Genomic DNA, 17,516 nt, shown 5'->3' on the forward strand with positions numbered 1-17,516 from the left:
GGAAAGATCCAGTTTATCTTATTTCCGCCTCTCTTTAAAAGTAACAAGGAAACAAGACAGAAAAAGCAGAGGATGATTTCTGTTCTTCCTCTCGGCTTGCAGGTGCCCTCACCTCCAGTGGCATCCATCCAGACACCAGCACTGACACTGGCCGTGCTCAGAACTGCCTCAGCCCTGAAGACACATCTGACAAATGGAAGGGGGCCGCGCCCTGTTACAGCAGGTGCTCTCACTTTGTGGGTCCTTATGTAACTGCGCGGTGTTATTCAGGATCGCCCTTTCTACACTTTGTGACGCTGCTGCGGTGTCTCCTAGTTATTTGTTTCTGTAAGTACTCGTGTAATTTTCCAATGTGTGGTACTAGACATCTAAAAATGCATTTTTCAGATGAAAAATAGTGTGTATTTAATATAAATGTATGAAAAAAGGTTCAAATGGATCTATCCTGGTGCCAGTACTCAGAGATAATAATTAACACATTAACATCTATTTTCTGTTCTTTTCATCAGTGTGTATTACCTCTGTCATAAAAACCAGCGAGCAATGTGTGCCTGTATACTGTGTGGAGACCTCCATTTTCCATTCGGCTTATTACACATTTTTCTACAATATTCTATCTCCCCTGGCATGATTTTTAATGACTAGTATAGCATTCTGTCTTGTGGAGTCCTCGTCCATTTTACTTTGGACTTAAATAAACTTTTAAATTCCAAGTATACTTAACTGAAATTCTGAAAAGAGATCTGTTGTGGTACCGAAAGTCCCCTACATCCCTTCCCCTTTTTTCCTGAGAGTAAAAACTGCTGACAATGTGGAGTATATATTTCATGACCTTTATGCCTATGTCATATAAATAAACACATACATACACGTATATGAGAAATCTATGTCTATGTGTGTGTATATATGCTTTATTGAAAAATAAGGCCATACTATATGTTTTCTGCAGCTCGGTTTATTCACTCAGGTATATATCACAGACGTCCTCTCTCTCCAGACTCACCCGGTCCTTTCAGATAGAGTAGAGGGTTTTCCTGATATGCAGGTTTGGTCTCTTGTGTAAGGACACCTTTCGTGGGAGCGTACTGTGGACAAGGCCTTGGACCACGCCGAAACACCGGAACTTTAGTGCCCACAGCTCACCGTGATTTACCGCATCATTGTCTTGATGGTGGACACTTAAGTTTTCTCCATTTTCCACTGTCAGAAAGGGTGTTTGACTGGCATACTTCTTATACAAACATTCCTGTGATCTTGTATGAGTATTATTTTCGTTAAGTTTTCTGGAAATTTAGTCCTTGGATGTGACAACTACATAAATCACAGGCTCCTTTCAAGTGAATCAAGAAATTCCTTCTCCTGTGGGGCATGAAAAGATGTAGAATAACTTATGTAACCAATTCTCTATCGCTGGATATGATTTCACTTCAGCTTTTCTTCTCACCATTGTAAACAGTGCTGTGTAAATGCTCTGATAAGTACATCTTTTTGAACTGAATTTTTCTAAATGAAACGATTCCAAAATGTGGAGTTCAGCCTGTGTGTACACACGTTTTTCAGAGTTTACATATCCATTGACATGTCATCCTCCAAAAGATCGCTCACAGTTTGTTCTCTCAAAGATGGACACTAGCTAGAATATCTTTTAAAAATATGTGCCAATATGATGAGCAAAAGTACTTTTTCATTGTTTTAATTTGCACTTGATGACCAGTGAGGTATTGAGCATTTTTCACTCATTAGCCATCTGACTTTTAAAAAGTGAATGATCTCTTTTGTCCTTTGCACACATTTAAGTGAGGCAGCTTCTTGTTGCTTTGTGACAGCTCTATGTATATTATGAACATTAACCCCTTGTCTTCATCAACATGTATCAGAGAGCTTTTCCTTGTCATATTTTGCCTTTCATTTTGTTCAGTAGGTTCATTTTTGTTGTGGCCCAAAATAATCTTAAGATTGTAAATGTCTTCTTTTTGGGTTTAATTCCTGATATTATTCTTAGAAATACTTTCTTATAATGGTATAAATTTCTTCTGTAGGTTTTTTTAATCTCTAAGATGGAGATGATGATGGTACTTGTTATAGTGAAGAGAAGTTGAATTAATATGAGCAAAGAATTATATTCGCTGTTATTAGTACTTTCTAATATTCACATCACATTCTGTAATTTTTCTTGCGGTCATTATGACTGGAATAGAATTTGTTTTTTCCAGGGGATTCTCTGATTGTCCCAAGACAATTATTGAATTCCTACTTTGCTTTTTAACTTGAAATCCCACCTGTAAAGAATACTTATGTACACTAGAGTCTCTTTTTGAGCTCATGGTTTATTTTTATCAATCTTACTTTCTTACACTAGCACTATATCTTACATATTGTAAACATTTATTTAATATCTGACAGTGCGATTTTTTGATTCTCTTTTCGATCCCAAATTTTCTTGGTTAGTATTATGACTTTATTATTCCTGAAGAATTCTAATATAATTTTTCAAGTTAAAAAAAAAAAGAAGTGCTCTCGTGGGATTTTTTAGTACTTTTGAATTATCTTTAGGAGAACGTACATTTTTACAAAACTGCTTTCCTCCATACAAAGTGTTGATGTCTCTACTTTCACACCTCTTACTTTACCCCACAGTACAGTCCTGTACTTCCACCATGTACAACATGGGCATTATTTTTGAGTTTATTCCAGATTATTGTTGATGTTTTTGTTAATTATTTAAGTCAGAATTTTTTGCTATTGTATATTTTAACTGTTAAAACTGACACCTAGGAAGGCAGATTCGGTTTGTAAATACTCACTTTGTAACTTCTCATTTAAAATTGTAAGTATTAAGTACTTGTTACAGAATCCTTTCTTTTCTGTTTTTAAAAATTTGTTTCCAAGATTCTCAAAATGGTCATAGCAAAGTAGTATAGGTGGGGACAGAGATGGAGAGAGGTAGTGTGGCTCATGTACAAACTGTGAGCACTTTCATGGCTGTGTTTACGCTGGAAAAGCCGCTGAAGAGTCCAGGATAAAACAGGGGTGGCTTTGTATGCAGTTGAAAGCCAGCTTTCTTGCCTGGTGAAGCCTGGTGGGCGTGACAGGTAGATGATCAAGGTCGAATGGAGGTTATTGGCTGCACAGAGCGCTGTGTCTGAGAACTGGAGAATATCGCCATGGGAAATGCTTGGTGCCAGGAACAAAGCAGAGGAGCTGGGGACCCTGTGTGTTAAGGAATTTCCAGCCCTCGGAGTGGGAAGATCAGACTCTGCATTCAGATCTGAGTTTGAATTCATCCTCTTTAGTTTACTTGTCCTCTGACTTTGGTCAAGCTATATACCCTATTTCACTTCCTGTTTTCTTATCTCTCAAAATAGGAGAATTACAGCCTGCTGCCAGATTGTTTGATCAGGTTAAATAATTAGTGTCTATAAGATGCCACGTACAGTCACAAGCTCAGTGAGAAATGGGCTGTCACCTGTTCTTCTGCAACTCAGTGCTTGACAAGACATGTGGGAAAGCCAGTCCCTAATTTGTGTGTGATGCAAGTAGGAACAAAATTAATGTCTTGCCTTTCCCTAGCAGTATACTTACAGCTTTGCTTCATTTACTTCTTTCCTCCTTTCCTTTCCCCTTTCCCATCCTCCACCAAAAGATCCTGAGACTCTCTCAGAATAGTAGATTCAAATTACTTTAAAGGTTGGCTCATCCTCATGAAATGAGAGTAACATAAAAAAAATCTGTGCACATCCCAGAATACATTGTATTTGATTTACACACACACGTGTGCACACATACACACACACAATCAGGCTACCTTCCACTTGCAGAGGGATAAGGACCACTTTTTCTGAGTTTTCACTCACTGAGCTTGAGAACAATGTCTCTTACACAGACTTTCACCAGGCTTCGTGCATGGTGTTTTTAATTGAATTTCGGCTTTGTGGCCATAGATATAGTCTCCTAATAGAAGAGAGAAAGTGGAGACATAGACATTCCGCTGAGATATTGGTGTCATCATATTTTAGTTGGAAAGGACTTAAGACAGCATAGAGTCGTAATATTATATGGGTGAGAATCCATGATGTTGTAACTTGGACAAGAACATGGACCTTCTGCCGTCTTGTCCACAAAGGTGAAGAGGCAACTGGGCAGGGGATGGTAGGGATCCTTCTTGCTTGAGTTCCATGTTCTTGCTAGTTTTCATTGCTCAGTTGCCTTTAGTTTAGGTCCATGAGGCCTCTCATGGGAAGGTCACTCTGTCCTGATAGATTGAGTTTCTTATCAGCAAAAAGCTCTGGACCCACTCATATTTCCCAGAGTTTTCTGCTGACCTGCTGACACTTTATATAATTGAGACCTAAGAAACTACTGAATATAAAATCCTTATTGTTATTGTTTGCCCTCGAGTTCCATAGGAAGGGGTGCTGTCTCAGGCTGTCTAAAGCCAGATCTGAACAAAGATAGGGTGACAGGCTGTGCTGCTGGTCCTCCACAGTTGAAGGGGATTTCCAACTTAGCTTTATATTCAAGGCAGATGAGTTCAAATCTTGCCTTTACCAGTTATTATCTTTGTGAATTTGGGGAGAAACTGTACTTTTTTGTGTCCAAATTTGTTTATCTGTAAGTAAGTTCAGTATTTATTTTAAGGTTTCTGTTTTAGAATTGAATGAGCTAATACTCTCATTTATACCTAAAATAGTGATCTCATGGTTCTATGCTGGTGCCTTGGTAGTTGATTACTAAGGGACTCCACAGTGAGATTGGGGGTGGGGGACCCTGGATAATAGAGCTTATATTCCAGGATATGCTTGTAAAAGACTGGATGTGCAGTGGATTTTTAGTAAATATCTACTCCTTTCCTAATCTGCATTGATTGTGTATATATCTTTATACTAATATATGAACAATTTTTATTGCAATTTAAATATCTTTGTAGTATTTACAATATCTAGTTATAAAAATACGTGAAATAAAAAGATTTGAATTTATTTTCTTTTCAATAAGCAAAACAAAATAAAATAGAAAAGAAAAAAGTTTTGAAGGAGTAGAAATAATTTTATTTCTGTGGAATCAATTCCTTGTAATAGGTTTTTTGTTCATGTTGTTAAAAAGCATATAAAATTGATAGGTGGTGAAATACTGGAAATGAGGAAACAGTGGAGACATACTACCTCTAAGGCAGTCAATTTGTTACCAAGTCCAAACTCGTTCTGCTTGCTGCATGACAGGCCGATTAATCGGGAGATGAGATGTTGGAGTAAGGAAAAGAGACTTTATTTGTAAAGCTGGCAGACCCAGAAAATGGCATATTGTTATCCAGTAGAACTCTCTTCCCCAGGGCAGAATTCAGTCTCCTTTTATACTAAAAAGCGGCGGGGATGTGGCTGGTTGTTGCAAACTTCTTGCTGTATGAATTGTTTGTCCTTGAAATCCTTTGTTCCTGCAGCTGTCCATGTGGGTCAAATTATGGTGCCCCTGTAAAACCTCCAAAAAAAAAGAAAGGTTATTCACTATTTTACAACTTGCCATCTATACATAAGTGTAGAAGAGCAAATATCCTTAAAGATCAGAGCCCGGAGAATAGGCCCTCCTGGATATTTCAGGCTAAAGGCAACTTTCTTTTACAAAAGGTGCAGAGATAGCAAGTCTGAGCCTAGAAAACAAGGTACAGGATTAAAGCCAAATGAACACATCTAACATGGAGTGAAATTTGTTCGTTCTATTACAATTTCTTTTTCTCCCTCATAAATAATTTTAGTAAGAAACATGAGCAATTTTTTTATTTTTGCTTCTTAATAAAGGACTACAACTACAATTTAGTGAGCAGGGATGCTGTGCGTGCCTTGGTGTCACAGCAAACTCTTGTTGGTGGTGGTCGACCCTGCAACATGCCTGATGCCCTGTGAGTGTTGGTGAGGGTCCCCCTAACCAGGGGCTCTATTCAGGAACCACCATATGCGCGTTGACCTCTGGCACCTCTTTTTCAGCTGCAGGAAATTTTTTCAGATTCTATGATAGAAAAATCACTCCAGCTAGGGATAATCAGGGAGTAAAGGAAGAGGAAAAGGGCTTGAAGTAGAGTAGAAGAGAAAGACAGAAGCTCAGGGAGCCTGGGGGCTTGGCAGTGCTGCCTCGGGAGAGAGAGGAGCAGAGGTGTGGATGGGACCGGCTACAGAACCAGCTCCTGCAGCTTTCCCTGCACCCAAGCCACACAGCTTTTAATAGGGCCCAGGACTCTCTCCTGGCTGGATGTCACCCTGGGCAGAACCTTGAGAATCGAAGGTAAGGGGTGGGCAGCACTCACCTAGGGGGTCACTGAGGACTTTGGTCAAGTCCACATTGACTTTTCCAGTCATGTGCCTTCACCTGTTCTTTATCTCAGGATCTGAGAAGCAGGAGCAAGGAACTCAGGGAGAGATGCAGGAAGATATCTGACTGTGTTAAGAGACGACAGTCACAGTGACACTGGGAGCGAAGACACTTGCAGCAAAGTAAAATAACTTCACAACCATTGCATCAGAGCTGCATGTGTGAGAGAGCCTAAGCCTGTCTCAGAGTGCAGGGGACAAGCGGAATGGAATGGTAAAATTAACACTGACAATTGAAATTTTGTTAAATAGCCTGCTACTTTTAATTTTATCACTTCAATGTATGCAGGTGTATTTCTATGAGCATTTATAGGTTCACACAACCCCACCAGCCCCTCTTGCCCCCATGGGGGATGGGATTTCTCAAGCACAGTGCCCCTCCTGCTTGCTTGGGCCACGCTGCGGGTCCTCACCTGGGGCCGGACTGCTACAGTACACTGAGTCCCCGAGGCACGGCCTGGGATACATGACAGGAACAACTGTGCTCTTGGCTGAGGGCCTCCATTTCCCCCTGCAGTGTAAGAATGCCGGTGACTCAGTTAGAAGCATGCATCCAAGCCGTCCTTCCGTGTCATCACCATCTAGAAGCGGTGCCTGAATCTTCTGAATTTCTGCAGAATGTGGTTTACAATCACCTTGAACAAGTGAGTGTGTGTCCTCTTTCAAGTGGAGGAGTTACTGCCATTTTCCTGGAACTTACTCACCACTAGTCCATCTGATTTTTCTGTGCTAGGATTCAGTATGGCCTGCTAATAACTCTGCAGTCAGATCTAGAAACCCTGATGAAGAGGATTATTTATTTTCTTTCTTTATATGATAGTATTTTACTTTCAAATTTCTGAGTTTTCAGTTCTTGGAGGAATGTTTTGGGGGTTGGAGAAACAATTTTGCTCTTACCATCTTTGTGACCTGTTGCTATATGCGTCTCACCTGTCTTCTGTCACTTGTGAGGCGGTTCTATTTTTGACCCTGTCCGGGTTGTTCATATTTTAAAACATAAAATCTGTAAAAGTACAGTCCCTTTTACTCTGAAGACATTCCACAAATACTCCTTTAATCTGGGTATGGTTTTAAGAAGACACAATAATTGGAATATATACTTGCAGGTTGCCAGTGCAAAATCCCCAAATTAATAGTCGAGCTCAACATCTAAAATCTTTCTCATCTACCATGGATTTGTATGGATAAGTGAAGTAGTTTGCTAAGAACTCAATCCTCCCAAGCTGATGCTCTGCCAGATGGTGGAGCCGAGGGACGAGGGTGTGTCCTGCCCTTACTGAGCTGACAGTTTCATGGCAAGGACCTTCACCAGGTGAAGAAATTGAAGTTTCTTCTAAGAACAGTGGGTCTGAAATGAGTCCAAAAGCGTGGGAGAGACACAATCACATTTGTCTCAAGTAGGGGAGAGTGGCTGTGGGGCCACCTGGGAGACTCATGAGTCCAGGTGGGCAGTGTTGTTGGCTTCCAATTGAGCGGTGGGACGGTCAGTGGGTAAAACCGAACAGATTGAAGGCATGTTTAGATGGTAAAGAGGAAAGGATCAATGCTGTCTGTGAAGGTAGGATGGAGTAAGGCCCAGGTTTCTGGGTGGATTAATGAGTTAAATAATGGTCCTGCTGTGTTCTGAGGAGGGAAAGCAGCAGAGGGAGTTCTGGGGGAAAACTGATGAGTTCAGCTGTGGGTAAAGTGAAAGGCTGTTAGATGTGTGGTCTGGGAGCTCTGGTGAGAGCCAGTAGTGAGTAGGGGGCGGGGAGAGAGACTTTCAAATCATTTTGTCTTGTGAAAATACATACAAGAATGAGTAATGACACAACCCCTGTATATTCTGGATTTAAAACCCAGTAACATTTTGCTATATTGACTGCAGGGGTTCTTAATTTTTTAATAGAAATAAAATAAATAGAAACAAAATAGTGGAGTTAATGAATATCTTAGAGTTGATGTGTGTCCTTGTATGTATTTTCATACCTCATCTGTTTATAAACATAATCTACAAAAAGTTAACTTGCTTAGCATTAGAGTTAAACAGAGGGACGTGACACACTCTGTTGGTGGTTCAAGGTGATTTCTTGGGCAAATTATGTAGCCTCTCTGTGCCTTAGTTGCATCTTCTGTGACTGCCCCCGTGCCCCTCATCACAGCTGATTTCCTAGACTTGAAGTTGGGAGGGAGGCTGCTGAAGGGAGTAAGAGGTGGCAACTGCTAGGGTCACTGAAGAGAGAGACAAAAACAGATTAAAGCCGAGAAACTGAGTGCTAATAACCTCAAAGGAGAAAGAATCCCTTAGTTTTTTGAGCCACTTAGCCTAAGAGAACGAAAATCATGTGGATCCAAAGCTCTTGAGCATATGAGTATTGTGGGTGGGAGGGTTTCATCAGAAAAGGGTTGAGAAAAGGCCTTTTGGTTTCCTTTTACGTTTCCAGTAAGGATGAGGCGCAGAAGAAAAACCACCCGTTTCACTGTAGAAGGTGCTGTTTTGTGCGAAACTGTCCGAAGGTTGGAAACCATTCATCAGTGGTGCTGGCAAAAGAAGAGACTTCTGGATTGGGTGGGGCACTTGCTGTGACTTCCAGGTGACCTGCTGGCTGGGGGCTGTGAGGCGGGCAGTAGGTTTGCAGTGTGACCTGGGTATAATCCCTGGCAGTGAGGCTGCTGATCTGACTAGCAGAGCTGGGCAGACACCGTCCTAATGGGGCTGCTCGGGATGAGGCCTGGGACACCTGCCATGCTGAGGGTGAGAGGAGAGCTCCCCTGAGGTTGTGTCCCTGTGAAGATTAGAAACGTCCTCCTGCAGGGGAGGAAGAGCCTCTGAGCAGCGGGCCGGATGCACAGGCAAGACCAGCCTGAGCACGGAGATTTCAGGAAGCCGGAATTCATACAGGCCCGAACAGCCTTGTTCCTGAGAAACTGGAGGGAAAAGATGCTGCAAATGCAGGCTAAGTTCAGACACTATTGTGTGTCATGAGTGATAGGAAAAGACTGTTCAGGCAGCCACGAGAGAACCCTGTGGTTGTCCCAGTTGGGCGTCACACAGGAGGGAGGAGCAGAGTTATATACTTTGCCACTTATTAGCTGTGTGACTTTGAGCAATATCACCCCACTTCTCTCTCTATATATCTACATCTGTAAAGAGACACAGTGACAAGCTCGTGTCATCAGAATGCTTTGTTTAACTCTGATCCCCTTTGTCCAGTCCTGTCAGTGCTGCCCTGCAAGGTTCTGCAGCGGCTGCTCTTGCCCTGTGATGGGAGGGCATAAAAGGGCATTGTAGCACCCGAGGGCAGAAAGGGGTTGCTTTAAAAGCAGACATGTAGCCTCCTGCAGCTGCACACCTGCAGGCAGTTTGGTTCATGGTCGTGGAGAGGACTTTGGAGGCCTTAGCGTCGTCTTAAGACTTGTTTTCCCTTGGGGACCTGATTTGCCTTTGCAGATTAATGTTGAAGATTTGGGCTTCTGGCAAAGCTGTTTTCAGAGATGGGTATATACGTAAAATATCATATAAAATAAAATGATTTATTTAACGTGTGCGACTTTGCAGCTGTTGGGAAGAGCTGTGTTGGCCTGGTCTCCACGGGGGACACCAAGGGTCAGCAGAGCGTGCGGGAGGGAAGGCAGCCTGCAGTGCTTCTGCGGGGTGTTCTCCCCAGCAGGGCGCTCTGCTGAGTTGTCTCTTCTCTGAGTTTGGTTGCCAGAGGAGCAGACAGCAAAGTAATGAGTTCTGGAGGGATTGTATAATGACAGGAAGAAATAGGAACCTGGAGATTTTCTGGACTAAAACACGCTTTTGGTTCCTGATTCAGTGTGTTCCATTACAGAATTGATGAGTTGTGTCTATTCTGGAACGTCATTGAAATAAACGTTCAGCCTAAATGTTAAGGGCTTTGATTTATTTGGCTGGAGGACTCGAGCCGGGATGACAGCCTCTCAGATCACTCTGAGGGACTGCTCCCAAGAGGTAGTGGAGGAGCTAGGATAAATAGAATCTTTACAACAAATATCAGGTAATTGGAACAATAAAATATTGCTTGTTATCTAAAGAAAACCAGATATCTCAAGTTCAAGTATTTAGTGGTTTTCTATGTATGGTGGGAAGCAAACATTTGGGTCATTGAATTCATTCCTTTGGCAAGCACCTGGCTATCTAGGGCCAGTATCCTGTCCTTTCTTGCACTGAGTCTGCTCAGAGGGCACCACTGTGAGTGGCTGAGAGGCCGGGCTGTAGGCATGAACTCGCTGGGGGTTGGCAGCAGCCGCTGATGATTTGGATTCAGCATTCTTTGTTTACTGACATGGTTGCAGTATTTTCATGCACATTGTAGTATTTTCATTCACAGTGTTCCCCCTTGGTCCTAAATTCGACCAATATTTTGAGAGACATTTCATGACCAATTTTGTCCCACGGTGCTAGGATGGCTCATTCCTAGTTCAGGTGAAGAATCTTCTGAGTTGCCATTCAAGGTGTTAGTTTTTTTATCAGGCCCTGTTGATACTAAAAGTTCTCTGGATCACCTGTCTTACTACTCTATTATGATCCAGGAAGTGTTTACCCATCTTTGCTCATTCCCATACCTAGAATCACACTATTATATTTATTTTATTCAGGGTTATAAATTTTATCTGTTTCTTCAAGATGTTTAGCCATCATCCATCTTGTGGGCCTAGTTACACATTGGGAAATGTAACAGACAACAATTTTATAAAATAGACAGGATATAAGTAATACAGCTAGTAACGTTAATAAAGTCACGAGTAAGAATTTAATAGTCGAGAAGTTGTATTTTTGGGTTAAAATTTTGCTTGTGTTTCTGAGTTTGATCCTATGAGAAAGTTCATATTTATGGTCAGGGTCAGAGCAGGTATTAATTGGCCAGTTGAAATCTCCCACCTTGTAAGATCAACAGTGGCCTAAACAGAACTATAAATTCTTTTTAGAATAACGTTTCTGAGGGCTATCTAGTTAGAGCCTTGGAGTAGGGAAACCCACCAAGGTAACACAGAAGTACTAGACATAGGTAATTTATCATAAACTTAACAATTGGAGTAGTTCATAATCAAAGGTTGGAGAAATTATCAAAGTAATTGGTATACAGTCCTGGTCCGGTGTCTTGGGTCAGCAGTCTAGCTCAGATGTCGTCTTCTTCTCATCCTGGTATGGAAGCTTTTTCTCCATTTGGGCATTGTTTTAAGGTGAGCAGCGCTCTATAGGCCAGTGCACTGCAGGGGCTGTTTCAGATAGGAAATGAATCCGAGACTCCGTTTCCTTCAGCTTTGGTGTGTATGGTCTAGTTAAGAGTATCTGAAAAAGGGTCCTTCCATTCAGGTTGGAGACAGTTCTTTAAGTCATGCCTGTTGCAGTATGTATAATCCCCTGGCTGCAGGTCATGGGGCATTGGAATTTTACCCAAGGATAGATTACTGAGCTTCAGAATCAAACCTAGAGTATTCTTTTCATAATTCAATTAAACTGTAGAGCAGTGTGACATAACAGCAAGGAATGATCTGGGAAGTGTCTTAGTAAATATGGACCTCAATTAACAAAACTAGAATTTAATATCGACTAAAATATAATTTTTTTCTCTCTAAAGTTACCCTCAGTTTTCTCAAATATAGCCAAATCAAGATTAATTTCTTTACAAATTAAATCTGATTATTTGATCATATAGGCTTTTTAAATTGACTGTGTTGGAAGTTTTAATACGGAGTCTCAGGGTAGAATGTTAATAAGGTTTTCTAAGGCCAAGAAAGCCACGTCAAGGCTTTTCATGGATTTTTGCCTTACAGATTTAGGTAAATTCTTTTCTCTTTAAAATCCTTAAAATACCTTTATATAGGAGATGATCTCCCCAATTTGTCTGATAGAGCCACTGGGGACCTAAGTATTTTTAGTCTTTTGAGGGATCAGATAGAGAGAAAAGATAACTGTTCCAAGTCTGTATACATAGTTATAATTTATCAAATTGCTGTGAACCATAACTAGCTTAAGGAGAAGAGATTCTTTATGTCTGGGAAACAGGTTAAAAGGCAGTAGTATTTCAAACAATATCAAAAATTATAACCATATTCAGCTGGTTAATCAGTCCCATGTAACTAATTCTTTTAATGAGAGTTTTCATTAGAACTTTAAAATGTCTTACCCAGTTTAGTTCAGTGCTGTAGTTTGAAATTTATTAGAAATCAGTAAATCTCCTTGAAGAGAAAGCATTTTGCAAAACCATCAGAAGAAAACAATTAACTGTCTATAAATGACAAAAGATTTAAAAGCATGGTTAAACACCGTTACACTATAATCAATAAAGAAACCTGTTCACTATACCCATAATTATCACTGGTAACATTTCAGATAAACCAGAATTTTAGGGAGTCCATATAATTTCTACAATACCTATATTAATAATATTTCTCATTCAATATAACCTTAGAAGTTTTATGATTCATTTGACAATTCCATGTTATTTAAAATGCCAAATGAAACTTTATAGTTAAAAATCTCTCTTTGGGATGTTTCAGGGGCCTTCTGTAGCATCCCAAACTTAACTGGAGATTAAAAGAATTTTAATTAATTAAATTAATTTTTATTTAATTAATTAGAATTTTATATTTGGGGAGCTTTGTGAAAGATTTCAGAACACTTGATCAGATAAACATATAGATCACTGTAAAGTAGTACTAATTCATTAACAAGAGAATATGTCAAATGTAAAGGCAGAACAGATCAGCTAAGTGGTATAAGAAGTTTTACAATCTGTTACTGAAGGTGGATTAATATTTTAAGAAAATTTTTTCCTCTTAACAGAGAGAAAACCAAATCTAATCTTGTTCCAGCTAACTTCTAAGATTCATTTACGTTGCCCAATTTGATTCTAAACTTAGCCAATTCTGACCACGTACAAAACTTTCCTCAGGGTTCCTTTTCCACAAGCCTTCCACAGCTTTCTATACTTATATTAGTGTGTCCCTTATTTTGTCTTCCATTCAGAGGTAACCAGCTTCAGGAGAAAGTCACTATTTTTCATTAACAAAGTATTATTCCATTCTTACATCTTCCTTTACGCATTTATATTACTTTCCTAGGATACTGAGATCATTCCCTTACTAATAGAGACTATTTCTGTGTGACACCAACCATTTATTGATATTTCTAAACACCTTTAGTTTCACTGTAAGAGGAAGTTAAATGTTAAGTAATTCATATTTCAATCTTATTTTATCTGAAAATGGCATAGCTATTTAATAAAATCTTGTCATTTAACTTAATTTAGCACAACTCTAGAATTTAAAGATATCAAACATTTAGAGATTATTTTAAGCATACATTTTAAAAATATATTTTAAATATTTACCCAAAGCTCTCATCTTATTTGCATTTAATTTACTTAAAATTTTACCACAGCACATTAGTGTTATTTTTTTTTTTGACAAATCTGCAACAGATATAACAGGATCTTATTTGACTTTCATTAAACCTAGGTACAGTAAAGGTATTATAGTTAAGATGGATGATTTTAAAGATGTCTATATTTATTAGAACATACTTAAACTAAACAATATCAAATATTACCTTAATATTGAATATTTTCCAATTCACATGACACTGAAAGTCAATTTGTTAAGTTTTTATTTTAAAAATACTTAATTTTTAAGCTCTTATATTTTTACATCAATTAAGCAGAGCTCTTTGACTTCGAAATTTTTTTTTTTTAGCAGTAGAAATATCTCACTTCTATAATCTGTATGCAGGCTTATAAACAGACAAAAGCTAGAGATCTCATAGCTTCACTTTAAAACTTACTTATATTTATAATAATAGTTGGAGTAAGCTGAATTTGCTTGCTCAAATCACTAAGGCTTACTATTTATGAAACAGATAATTAAGATTTCCTCACAAAGTCTGAAGGACCCGTCAGAGTTCTGAGTTCTAAAATGCCAAAAATTTCATGGCCTCAAGTTTTATTTCGTTGAGCTAATTAGGCTCAGTCCTAGGTCACTGTTTGTTGTATTTATATTTCTGATCTGCAAGACAAAGACACTCTCTTCCAGGTCCCCAGATAAATGCTCTGTCACCCAGACCCAATTTTATCTCCTTAATTGGCATTTTTGTATCAGTGAGAAGAGCTGTAAACAAAGAATTCCATGTTTTAAAACTAAGGTTTTCTTTATTTTGTCTTCCAAAGCTTGCATAAGACATTTATTAAGGTCTCTTTTCCTTGAGTTATAAGTTAAACCCAGGGTAAACCTATATTTTTTTTTTTAGCTACTCAAATTACTTTTTAGATTTACGTTATATTGGACGTCTCAAGTAACTATATTGGTTTCCTTTAATTTGTTCAATTAATATTTTCAGAGGGATAGACATGTGCCCAGCCTTATAATACCAAGAAGGGGAAGCGTTTTTCCACTGAAACATATCTATCCCACAACATAAGCAAAAGGTTTATATAAAGACCATCTAAATATACCAATTTCACAAACTTTTATCTCAATTTTATTAAATCTTATACCTTTAATTTTTATATTTATTAAGTTTAATCAATAATTCTTATTTCTAGAAGGAGTGACAGAAACCTTTTTTTTGTGGGTGTACATTGTATATAATTTTATAGAAGTCTCTAGGTTGCCCAAGTTTCAGCCAAAGAGCTTAGGCCCTTCTCGATTTTTAATTTCATTAATTGGTCTGTTGTCCCAATCCTTGATCAAGTATTTCAGTCTACATATAAATATATTTTAAACTGTGGTAAATAAAACGGACTTGTTTGAACTTTAATGTTGGGATGGAGTAGGTGAACTCTTTGGCCCATTTTTTTTAACTTTACGTAGTGTAGTATCAAAACCCTGTATGTAAATCCAAAAATGTCCATTTTATTTATCTCATTCAAAATAACCATATAAAAATATTTATCCTTTTGGGATAAGCCACTTATCTGTTTTTTTGACATTTTTACAATCCTTTTTCCAGTTATTCAACCTAATTAACATTAATTATACTAAGTTTTTATTAGCATCTCTAAAACATTTATCAGAAAGGAAAAACAAAAATGTAGCTTTTCAAACCAGTTATATTTTTATATCTGAGTTCTTAGGTTAACCATTAGATATATTTTTCTGCATTTAAACTTTATTTTAATAGGTACCAATAAAACAGCCGTTTATAATGAGATCTCTTTAAACTTTCACCAATTAAAAAGTTTTTCCAAATTAAAAAATCCATCATATGGCCATCAATTTATATATATATAAATAAATATATATATATATATATATATATATATATATATATATATATATATATATATATATATAGTGATTTTAAACCAATAAGATGAAGAGGCCCTTCCACATGAGAGTCGGGGTGTTGCCTAAATAAAATTCAAAGGTTTACTCTCCAAAAGCTTAAAGCCTTCGTGGTCCAGGCTGATGCAACAAAGTTTAAGATGGCAAAATATCTGAAAATTGGTACAATCAAAGAATTGCTTAGAATCCCAATTTATTTGCGTGGCCACCGTATGTACACAATACTTGAACTTTTGTATGGCAGAGTCCAAGGTTTCCTTTAAAAACTAAACTAAACATATATATACTTACATGCACACACTTAAAACATCCAGAGAAAGATAAAACGTTTACATTTCAAGGACACAGGAAGAGAAATCCAAGTTCCCACTAAAGGGGATTTTGTTTTTATAAGTTCAGAATGCCAAAAAATGTTTTTATCAGGCCTGGTTATTTCCAGAGTGAGTTTTTTTTTTTCTTATTCCCGATTAATGTTGTAAGTTTTGTATGTACATAAATCTGGCTGGGGTTTTACTTGGAGACTGGCAATCTGTCATTTCTTTTTCTTTTCTTTTCTGTTCTTTATTTTTTTTTTGAAAGTTCTATTCCCCATTGTAAGGTCGGGTTCTCAGAATAAATTTGCTAGTAAGATTTCCCACAGGGACAACTCTGTGGCATGAAGTCTTTGTGTCTACCACTCCTGGAAGATTCCCTGTCACCCGAGAATGCTGTTACCAGCCAGGAGGATGGTCCAAAATTTGGAGTTGAAAGTTTCCTCATAAGAGTTTTACTTTTATCCTGAAAAATTCAATGGAGGTAACCAAATTGAGGAAAACATTAGACCAGCCTCTTACCTAACCACTCAGTCCTGAACCCAGTGTCTTTCAACTTGGACCCACTCGGGATGTCTCCACTGGGTGGGTAATTCACCTCAGTTTCTTTCAACTGGAGGGCCACGTACCTGGATACACCGCCAGATAAAACTTAGGATCATCAACCAATATGTGAGATCTGAGAACCAGGAGAGACTCAGCCAAATTCATCTGGACCCCCCGAGGAGGCGGATGAGCACAAAGGGCCACTGCTGGTACCAAGGCTCTGGTTACTTGGAGAGTTCAGGTGGAGAGAAATCTGCTGTGGTGCTTCATGGTGTCCAAAACTGTTGACTGAAATAAACGTGCAGCCTAAAAGTTAAGAGTTATGTTTCATTTGGCGGGAGGACTCGAGCCAGGATGACCGTCTCTCAGAACTCTCTGAGGGACTGCTCCCAAGAGGTTGAGGAAGAGCTAGGATATATAGGAGCTTTACAACAAAGACCAGGTTGTTGGAACAATAAAAGATTACTTGTTATCTAAAGAAAGCCAGGTATCTCAAGTTCAAGAATTTAGTGATTTTGTATGAATGGGAGGAAGCAAATATTAGGACTCACTGAATTCATTTTTTAGACAAGCACCTAGCTATCTCAGGCCAGTAGCCCGTCCTTTCTTATTCTGAGTCTGCTCAGAGGGCACCATTGTGAGTTGCTGCAGTGGCTGGGCTGCAGGCCTGTCCTCGCCGGGGAGTGGCGGAAGCCTTTAATGACTTGGTATCAGTATTCTTTGTTTACTGACATGGTTGCAGTATTCTCATTCACATTGTAGTATTTTCGTTCACAGACCGAATATGGATAATCTGCAAACTTGGAAAGCAACCGAGATGGAATTACTGCAGATACCTTCTGCTTTAATAAGCCGTGTGCAAACATAAACACGGAGGAAGCATACACTTAGATTTGGAGGTGTAGGAAAGGGATCCTGCACATTGCAGGAGAACGCAATGCAGAATTCCTTAAGTCCAACTTTCTTTACTGTAGTGGTTTCTGAGAACAGTTTATGGTAATTAAACAACATT

At 38.8% G+C, this 17,516-nt stretch overlaps 1 protein-coding gene across 2 annotated transcripts in view; it reads left to right on the plus strand.

Moving 5' to 3' along the window:
• Positions 1-17,516, plus strand: part of LOC140693334 (uncharacterized) — a 116,540-nt gene that overhangs the window by 29,223 nt on the left and 69,801 nt on the right. The window contains exons 2-3 of one of the 2 annotated variants that reach the window (XR_012069063.1): positions 103-223; positions 510-762. Coding sequence is in view for 1 of the 2 variants with exons in the window: in XM_072957268.1 (XP_072813369.1) it covers positions 103-327 (225 nt within the window). In the remaining variant the exon portion in view is untranslated. Of the gene's footprint in view, positions 1-102; positions 328-509; positions 763-17,516 lie in introns of those variants that run through there. The other variant, XM_072957268.1, reaches the window with a different exon arrangement.

Source organism: Vicugna pacos, unplaced genomic scaffold (genome assembly GCF_048564905.1).
Source record: "Vicugna pacos unplaced genomic scaffold, VicPac4 scaffold_19, whole genome shotgun sequence".
NCBI lineage: Eukaryota > Metazoa > Chordata > Mammalia > Artiodactyla > Camelidae > Vicugna > Vicugna pacos.